The sequence below is a fragment of the Crocuta crocuta genome, unplaced genomic scaffold (assembly GCF_008692635.1).
Source record: "Crocuta crocuta isolate KB4526 unplaced genomic scaffold, BGI_CrCroc_1.0 scaffold38, whole genome shotgun sequence".
NCBI classification, from domain to species: domain Eukaryota; kingdom Metazoa; phylum Chordata; class Mammalia; order Carnivora; family Hyaenidae; genus Crocuta; species Crocuta crocuta.
The window spans coordinates 2,222,560-2,232,813 of NW_027532605.1; the positions used below are offsets into that span (position 1 = coordinate 2,222,560).

Here is a 10,254-nt window from a genome sequence, read left to right on the forward strand (position 1 = left end):
TAGGTAGAAGTGCCCCAGAAAGCAGCACAGCCCACGAGGGATTCTTAATGCCGTGTTAAGGAGTCACAAGCCCTAAGCAGATCCATGAGTAACCAGCCTAGGTAAGCGGTGAGAGAATGGAGACTGTATACTTGATCCTCTCCCTGGAAAGAGCTGTCAAGATTGGAATCTCTAAGAAAGCAGATCAAAACCATGATGACAGGAGGCTGAAGCAGGCAGAAGTGTCACTTTCTCTGTAGACAGGTGAACCCTCAAATGTTTCCAGGAGGTCCCTGTGAGGGGACAGAGCAGGGGCACGTGCACAGGTAAGATTGAGTGCCTGGGGACTATGTAGTTATCGAAGACCTACTGTCGAAAATGCCAGTTGAATATCCACCAGCATAGTGCTTACTTCGTAGTCCAACACGGTGCATACATTCTATTGAAATGAAAATCGAGATTTTGACGGGTGTCCGTGTTTTGCTGCTTCTATAGAAACAGAGGGGAAAGGTAAGGCCTCCTTGTGCTTGGGCATCTGCAAATTCCTGTGTGACAGGAAGGGGCCTGCCCTCGGACTGGATGCCATGGGCAGCCACAAAATAAAGGCTGTCCGGTAGACAGAACACAACATACTGCTTGAGTAATTAAAACGACAGCAGAAGCATAAAGCAGTTAGCCAAAAAAGATATATCTCACTCGTTTCCAGTTTTAAGAAGACACAGCCAGCTAGTCTGGATTGTGTCTGTTCCCACTGGGTTTATTTTCATAGCTGGCATAAGAGCTCTCGTATACATGTCCCAGACCTTGCGCAGACGAGTTCGGTGCTTTCCCATCATCCCTCAGCTGCCTTCATCCGTGTGGTGTGTGTCTATTGCACAACGCTGCTGACGCACACCTGACCACACGCTCTCCTCAAGCCCATCTTTGAGGAACGTGTGCTGAGAGAGAGGGACAGGAGTCTTCGGCCCAACAGTAACTGTGCTTTTTTAATAACAGAAATTACACTGAAGCAAAAAAATACAGTATTGTTAAATTCTTTTGGAAGTACAGCTAATACGTCTACCTTTTTGTTAAGGTTGAAGAAAGGGAAGTTAGCAGGGTGTTCCGATGACCCGGGGAGATTCGGGCATACGAGATGTATCTCTTCTCTGGGAACCACAGCTTATTTTCGTAGTTTTCCCTGGATTTCTGCTTCCTTCACTGAGGACTTTCCATAACTTTTCACTGAGTTCTTAGTTTCTTCCTTTCCCGCAGGCAACTCCTGTCAAACCCTCCCAACCCTTTTGTCAAACCCCGGGAGTAATTTTGCTTCTGGCCCGAGCATCAGGGCCTCAGCTATTTCTGCAGTCAGCCTCCCTGTCAGTAATACTCATCCACTGAGAATAACATCCTTCCCTAAAAATGGAAACCACTGCGTCCCTTAGGCCTGGGTTTTCATTTCCCGATGGCAGCCGCAGTCAGTGANTGTGTCTCCCTATCTCTCTGACCCTCCCCTGCTCGCTCTGTCTGTCTCTCTCCTAGAAATAAATAAAAATATTAAAAAAAAGAAAAAAGAAAGCCCCCTTACCCAACATGCCCTCAGTCAGCAAATAGCTGTTGAGCTGCCAGGAACTATTGTGACTGGGGCATAACAGGGAACAAGAGACCAAAATTGCCACCCTCATGGGGAGTATGTGCCAGCAAAATGGAGACAAGCTGAGACTTGAACCATGGGAAGGTTGCTCTCTGGAAAAGTCAAGGTCATAAAAGACTCATGGGAGTCCCATGCTCCTTTCCCATTTTTTTTTTTTTTACTATGTCCATCGTACTGTATTCCTGACAGTCTCTGTGACATTAAAAATGGGTGGTTGTGGAGAGAGCTTTGGGAAATAGAATCTGTGATTTCTTTACTCTAACGAAGGTTCTATATAACCAGATTCTCCATTTACCTCTATCCAAGATGTTATCCTTTGTTTCTAACCAATATATGGAATAGACTGTGGTATGAGTGTGTGTGCCTAAGGGGGACACACAGGGCTGTATTTTTGTTTTTTTTCAGAGTATCATAAGTAGTCCGTTCAGTGGTTAATAAGGAGAGGGACTTCTAAGTTCCTCTGCATCGAAACTTTGTTCATTTCGTTTCTGTAAGCAAAAAGTTAAAAAATACGCAGGTGCACTCTTAGAGTATGTGTTAGATCCTAACCCCAGTGTTATTACTTTTGGATCAATCAAAAAGTGCAAAACAGGAAGGGAAATTCTTACTGTTAACGTGAACTTGACCTGAAGTTTAGATCTCAGATAGACTTGTAAATGCACAAAATCCAGTCATTTTTCAAACTGGGAGTTTACTAGGCAGTCTACCATATAATCTGGTAATGTTGAAGCCAGGATTAGAGTGGGCTCAGAAGCCTGGCCCACCTCGGCATTCCTCCAGAACCCCGAGTGTCCCTGGGAGTGCAGTTTGAAAGCTGCTAATCGAGGTCACATCCTCTTGTTCATATTTGGAAGAAACGGAGACCCAAGGAGATCAAGTAATTTGCTAAAAGCCACACAGCCGTTCAGCAGGACAGTAACGACTGAGACGTGGGCTTCTGTCACACATTCTTTCCACTGTGCTGGTTCTTTTTGATGAAAATGTGAAGACACCTTGCTGGCCAGCTCTCATTTTCTAATATTCAAACAACAGTTTTAAAAAAGAAAGGGATTCTTCCTAGGCTGTGTGACCAAGTCTACCCGAGTGCAAATCCAGCTGCCTAGCACGGGTGGAACACCATTGCCCTTGCACTCTGGAGGCAAGTCTCTGCTCAGGCTCTGCTCCCTGAGACACAGAGCAGGTCAGACCTTTGCCTGTGTGTCCAGAAACTGGAGGAAGAGGTATGCTGGAAAGAGTGTAGGGGAGGGGGAAGATTCCTGAGCCTTTCTCCATGCTCTTAGCTCTAGGTGAGGGATCTAAGTATTCTGGTCCAAGGAAGTCATGTTTAACAAGGGAGCCTTGATAAGCCGCTTCAGAGCCCTCCCTCACTCCTCTAAGAATGGCCGTGATATGCATCCTGTCCTTATTAAAGCTCACATAGGATATCCTACACCGCAAGCCTTTGTGGGTGGGCCCCCAGTGAGGCTGGCCCAGGCTTCTCTTATTCTAAAATTATTGTGCATTTCTGAACAGATACCAAGGCTGACCACACTTTTCTTTCTGATTCCTAGCTGGGGAGGGAACCTGATCAAGGCTTTACATGGTGTCTGACACTTGAGGACTTCCTAGTTCTCTCCCTTGCCCCCATCTTTTATCTTCTAACTCCACCTCCAGGCTCTTGCAGTGGGATTTTGGCAGGAACAGAGCCACCTGACCTGGAAGGAAGATAGGAGACAGAGGCCTCTTGGGTTCGTAGTAACTTACTTTAGCTCCTTTATCTAGTAACTTCCTGATCTGTTCAGAGCCATAGCCCACTTCCTCCCCTGCCCGTCATTGATAGAGCCCTTGTCAGCTGCCCTCATACCATTCCCAGTAAGCGTCCCTTGCCCTTATCCAGCCTAGGGGGAATGACTTGGCCAGTTTAGAATTAACTCTTCATGTTCTAGAAAACCAAAGCCACAAACGTTTGGTTTCTGTCATCCTCATGTGCAAGAAAGACCTACACTGCAAGTTATAGCAGCTCGGGACTGTTTGTGAAATCTGTCACTAACACGAAATCTACATTGTCCATCTTTTCAGGAAGAAAATGAGATCCCTGCCAGTGTGTTTGTGAAAGAGCCAGTTTCCAGCCCAGCGGAAGAGAAGGAGGAGCTTGCTGATGAAAACAAGTCCCTGGAGGAAACCTTGCACACGGTGGACCTCTCATCAGATGATGAATTGCCCCACGATGAGGAGGCCCTGGAAGACAGTGCAGAGGAAAAGATGGAAGAAAGTAGGGCAGAGAAAATAAAAAGATCTAGCCTCCGGAAAGTAGATAGCCTCAAGAAAGCATTTTCTCGCCAGAACATCGAGAAAAAAATGAACAAGCTGGGGACGAAGATCGTATCTGTCGAGAGGAGAGAGAAGATTAAGAAATCTCTCACTTCCAATCACCAGAAAATAACCTCAGGGAAAAGCTCCCCCTTCAAGGTTTCTCCCCTCACTTTTGGTCGTAAGAAAGTCCGACAGGGAGAAAGCCCTGCAGAAAACGAGGCCAAGTCAGAAGACATGCCTGGCGGTGACCAGGCGCCTGATGACCAGGAGGAGAGCTCGTTTGCAGAGGGTGTTTCTGAAGCATCCCTCAGTGGTACCCTGGTGGAAGGAAAGAGCAAGGGGGAGAATGCAGAGAGGGCTGCCTCCGGAGGGAGTCACTCGGGCAGGGACAGCAACATTGACTTGACAATTGTGGAAGATGAAGAGGAGGAGTTGGTGGCTCTGGAACAGACACAGAAGGTTCGTTATGCGGAGGGCTGCCTGCTGACCTCCGAGGATGCAGCGCGGTCGGATGAAAATGCATCGCAGCCCGCCATGCTCCAGGTGGACCAGACCCCCTAAATGCGCGGCCCGCCATGCCCAACCTGTGCTTCTGTGTCGATGGGTCATCAGACTCTAGAAATGAAGTCCCGCACATCTCCAGCGCAACGCACTCGCTACCCTGTTACTGTCCGAGCAGCCCTCACTCACTACCTATGAGCAGCGCACAGACGACCAAGATTTACTATGAAGGTCCCCTGTCAGTTGCTCTCCTTCTAACTTGCTCTTCGATTCTGTTTTTGTAGACTTTCTCCAAGGTGACACGGAAGAGGAAACGGAGCCGTTCCAAACGCTGATCAATTTGGCTTCGTTAGAAAACCAGACGCTACTTAAGATACGAGTCATGAAACGTGATTCCTTTTTGGTCATTCCATAAGCTTGCTAAATCGTGTGCCGATGCCATATTGAATTTCCACCAAACTCTGTGGATCTAATTATTGTATTTCAAGTGTGCGATATAGAATATACATATATATTTAAGCTAAAAACATAACTACTTTCTATTTTAAGAAAAAACCACACTTTTTTAAAAAGGTAGAAGAGACAGTTTGGTTGGTTATTGACTTAATAGAAATCAGTGTTTTCATTTAAAATGAAGAAAAAGTTGAAAGACTATAATATTCAGCTAATAAAGTAAGATGTAGGAAAGTCAGGACTATCAGAAAAAGAAACCTAAGAAGGAGAAGTTGGAAAACAGGAGAAATAGGAAACAAGGAATGCCGAAGAGAATGAAGACCTGGAAAACCGTGTGCTTAGAAGTAAAATATTTACTGTATTAACTCAAGTATTCTTTTCCTTAAATAACAACTCTAAAGAATTTCACATATCTTCGAACAACATGTTATATCTTCACAATATTTTTATTTTCTAATATTTTCAAATACTATGAAAACATAGCTTACTGTGTTAGAGCTGCATTTTTCTCCATAAATAAAAGACATTACAAATATTTCACCAAGGCGGTTTAAAAGGATGTTGTCTCTTTAACATTGGAATGAACGTCAATCTCTGAAATCAACATGTCTTGTCTTTTGTAGGAAGTTCCATCAGATGACTCTTTCATGTTCCCCAAATTTGAAATGACCTTTACACTCCAAATGATGTAATGTAGGTATATAAGATGTTAAAATCAATAGGTTTGAGAAGGGAAGGATTCTTTTTCCTTTTGTACATAATGGTAATTTCATTCCAGGTCATATTTTATTTATATATTAATTTCACAGAATATTAATATGATTCTTCCAAAAGCACACTGGTGTTTATGTATATGTGCACACTGAATCAGCCAGGATAATTTTTACTGCTGTCTAACGTTATACTAAGATATTGCTTTATCTATTTTTAATTACAGAATGCTAATGTTTTGAGAAAACTATTATAGTTTAGAGACAGTGTGCCAGGGAGCAAATTCCCTACCTTTGGTGTATACCACTCACTATAAGTAACCAGACAAATATAAGTAACCCCAGACAGTATTAACAAACAGTGCTTTGTGTTGTAAGAGGAAAAATAGGGTTAACAGATGTATCGATAGCCTAACCTATACAGTGATGTCCTTATTTGCAATAATGTACCTCAAACATTAGATTGTTGAACTAACCATGGCTGTGTTAAGGAAGACTAAATAAACCAAAAAATAAAAAGTATGTAACAGTGTCAGTTTTTTGGCAGAACAATTTTAGAGCAAGCAGAAAGAATTGATTTTTAAACTCTCCTCCAAACGTTGCTGTAATGTCGATTGTCTCGGTCTTGATTTCCCCTATTAACTCTGCTTTCTTTTCCCCCTGATCTCATTTAGAAATCCAAGTCTCATTCTTCAAGTTTAACTTTCTTGACATCACCTTGCCAGCTCTGGAAAGCATCTGAATTTATCGCAGCAGCTTGATAAATTTGATAGTTCCATCTGCATTTTTATTGTTTGGTACCAGACCTTAGAATACCTTAAATAGCCCTGCAAACATGAATGTATGGAACTGTACATTCAGGTATTCACACAGATAAACCTTTATCTTCAGCGGTACCATAGACTCGGTAGACTTCATTTCACTCCGGGACCTAAGCATGCCTGTTTAACCTTTATGAAGTTGCTGTTACTTCTTGTAGTTAAGGAGTTGGGGGCTCGAGAACTAATGCAATGTTTATATTTCCTCTCCAAAAATGCTTCTGCCATTTGTTTCTATAAACTATCTGCATGTCGACGAAAAGCTACCCTTAAATCTTTTTAGATTTTACTGACAAACATTTCTTCTATGTTCCCAATTCAAAGCATTAAAATTCTAAGCAATAAAACAGTGAATTAGGCCAAATAATTGTTGGAAAACACATACTATAGGGATTAGAGAGAGCAGCAGTTGTGGAAATGGAAGCTATTTATTCTGAATTATTGTTGAATTATTTGCATACTGGTGAGGCTGCAAAGTCCCCAAATTGGATGTCTGCTTTCCACCCACCCAATAACCCATTCCTAACTTTATGTGCCTGGAGCTCAAGAACTGGATTAGTTTTCCCCCAAAGATTGGTTATACATTAATAAGCACTGAGATCCATATCTCAGAAATATAATTCAGGAGTAAGAAGCGTCTATTGCATGGGTCACAAATCTCCCAGAGATACAGCACGGATGTCACTTTACTATAAGATTTTATTTTTAAAATATACAGACATATATATTTCAACAGGAGTGTTTTCCTCTTTCCACTTAGGCATCTAGTATATGGCTGAATTTCATTTTATGTGTGAAAATAAAAGCCCCATACTAAGGCCAGTTGTGCACAAAATGAAGATTTTTCACATGCATTGGGTGATAAAAACCCAAAATGTTCCTGGTTTGGGCACTGCTCATGACTTTTAGTCCACCATCAAGAGATTAGAGGCTCCTTCGATATAGCCACGCTCCTAGTGTGAGTAAAGGTTATAATGAAAGTCATTTCCTACATTAAGAAGCGAATGCCCAAGCCCAGTTAATTCTTGCTTGAAAGGTTGTTTACTGCCCTACAGCCTAGGTCTAAATGATTTTATATTGGAGACTGGGAGTCTGAGGGATCGAGGTATAGGCGGCAATCATTATTAACAGTTCCATAGCAACCACGAATCTTTTCCTAAAAACCAAGGCTCTGACGCTGAATAGCAAGTTTCCGAAGAAATTGGCATTGTGACCTTTGTATTCTGCCTGATCTGGGTGTCCAGATAAAGACTTCTGCAGCTAGGAACTCATTCCTAAAGGGAGCAGGCAGTAAATCGTTATTACATTATTACATCTTTAAGATTCATCCTTCTTGTTTTTGTTTTAACCACGGCATCATCCTGCAGTATTTGAAAACTCCACAATTATTTTTAACTCTTCACACAAACTGCCCCAATTAAGAAGCCACACTTTTAGGAAAACAACTTGACGTTCATCCATGTCAAGACTTTCCACGTAAGATCAGTTCATTAAATATGCATTGGGCAATGCAACCATTTGCTAAAACTCTTAGTGTCCAAAGCAGTAAGGCGCAAGCATGGGGGAGAGGCAGGCAACATTTCATCACTTGAATGGCGGGCGAGGCACCGGTGGGGTCACCGGTACTGTGTTACCTACCACACGCTGAGCACAAGTATTTTCTCATTTAATCATACAAATCCTATTAGGACGGTACCGTTTTTTGCACCTGAGACGTTTCAAGTCTTAACCGCCCTAAGTTCTCACTCATGTTACCATTTAACTCTTTTTCCTTTGAAGTTCCCAGAATTAAAAGACTTGTGCAAGTTTATGTCACTTCTGAATGTCAGAGTCGGGCGCTTAACCCGGGTCTGAAATCCACGCTACTGCCAAGACAGACGCCTGATGATCTCTCCCAACTGTGCTTAATTATGAATCACTTTGCAAGCTCTCAGACGGTATAGTAGTAACTTCATTTATCGTCCCTTCTACAGCATCAGGTACAGCTGCACTTTACAAATGATTTTGGTGATTGTCATTCCGAGGCGAAGAGAAAACAGCTCCCGGTTGGTGGGGAGCCACAGAGAGACTATTATGCAGGTCTGCTGAGGCCACAGAGGGGCTCCTAAGCTCCTTGGCATCGACCATTGTCAGTAGCTGCCGGGCTCACTTTGGGCATGGTTTAATAAGGGCAAGCTGTCAACAAAGATAGGTACTGGAATCAGCTTGCTCAAAGATGGCACAATAAGTCTGCCTCAAACTCTTTAAGTGAAAGCAGTCGTATGCCTGTGTCACGCTAGAGAAACTGCTAGCTTCGTCCCTGCCTGGACACATCCTCCCATAGGCTGAAGAAATGAGCAAATACCAGATCAGCGTGGGGCGTTGGGGGAGCATGGAGGTTCAAGAAATAGGGTGAATCTGGGGCGCCTGGGACTCAGTCGGTTAAGCGTCCAACTTCAGCTCAGGTCATGATCTCACGGTTCATGGGTTTGAGCTCCGCATTGGGCTCTGTGCTGACAGCCAGCTCAGAGCCTGGAGCCTGCTTCAGATTCTGTATCTCCCTCTCTCTCTCTGACCTTCCCCTGACCACACTGTCTCTATCTCTCTTTCAAAAATAAATAAAACATTAAAAAAAAGAAATAGGGTGAATCTTGAGGACCCAGAGACCTAGCCTCTGAATAGAATTCCCACAAAGTCATCTTCTTAAGGAAAACAGGGGCTAGGTCACACAAATGCTTGTGTCCCCATTTCTGGGGGCAAGCAATCAAAGAACACCCTGCAGCCAGCTCTCAGTCGTCAAGATGTTTGCTGTAGGCAGCGAACTTCTTCCAGAGGCCAGGCAGTAGTGCAAATTCAAATGCCCCTGGGGCTCACACATGAGTGAAATGGTTTGAGGTGGCGGCACCAGTGGAGCCAAATTTGTTACCTGTGGGCATGATGGGGCACCCTTATCATTGCATGTCCAGAGGCAGTGCTTTTTTCTAATTCCCAAAAAGGGATGGTACATTCTAGGTGCTGCCCTGGACTGCACTAAACTGACAGCCACTATCCAACGCCAGGAAATTAGGTCCAGTGTTGCCAAAACTTCAACTTCTTTCAAGAGACGCCCAAAGTCTGATATCTTTTTTTTTCTCATGAAAATCTCCTGGCTTTTAATTTTTGGAAACCAGTGCAAATCATTTTAAATATTGCGTGAGCCAGTCATAACTGTCTGCTGCCCGGGTATAGCGTAGACATCAGTTTCTGACTCCTGGTCCATAGAGATGAGGGCTCTCCATCCCTGCCCTGAGGCACACACAGATCCAACTGGATTGGATTTGCCTTGAGAAAAAGCACAAAAACCTTTTTTGGGGAAATATAAAATACAAAAATACCCTTGCCAGACTTGTAAGAAATGTTTTCTTGCAGCCTAGTGAGCTTGTGGAAATATTGCCCCTAATGCTGCGTAGTTAATGTAACAAGGAGTCCGTCGCCAATCACGTTGAAAGATGGTTATATGTTCTCTAATGGAAAAGCACCACTTCTTGTTATTTGCAATGCTAGCTACCTGTGGGCTCCCTGCAGAGTGCTGGGATGTCTAAAGGACTAGTATTTTTGGTAAACTATGCATAGGATATGACTATCCCATTTCTATGTTCCATTTAAAAAAGTACCTCGTCCTGGCAATAACCTGAAGGTTCGGTAGATGACAAAAGGCAAGTTTGCACCCTGCTTTGCCATATATCATAGCAAAATCGCCAGCCAACACCTCAGTTCTTCAACTCTTTATTGTTCGTAATGAAGTACCGAAGGGAAAGAACAAGGCTCAATTATTTGGATTCTAAACTGAGCCTTCAGAGCTCAGGGTTGGGGGTAAAAACTGGAACAGATTTAGCACAAGGGGCAAGGT

At 43.4% G+C, this 10,254-nt stretch overlaps 1 protein-coding gene across 1 annotated transcript in view; it reads left to right on the forward strand.

The window, feature by feature from the left end:
- Positions 1-6,069, forward strand: part of CAVIN2 (caveolae associated protein 2) — a 13,142-nt gene extending 7,073 nt beyond the window's left edge. Inside the window, exon 2 of the mRNA XM_077780216.1 lies at positions 3,671-6,069. Within this exon, the coding sequence (XP_077636342.1) occupies positions 3,671-4,465 (795 nt within the window). The 3' untranslated portion in view covers positions 4,466-6,069. The remainder of the gene's footprint in view (positions 1-3,670) is intronic.
- The last annotated feature ends 4,185 nt before the right edge of the window (positions 6,070-10,254 follow it).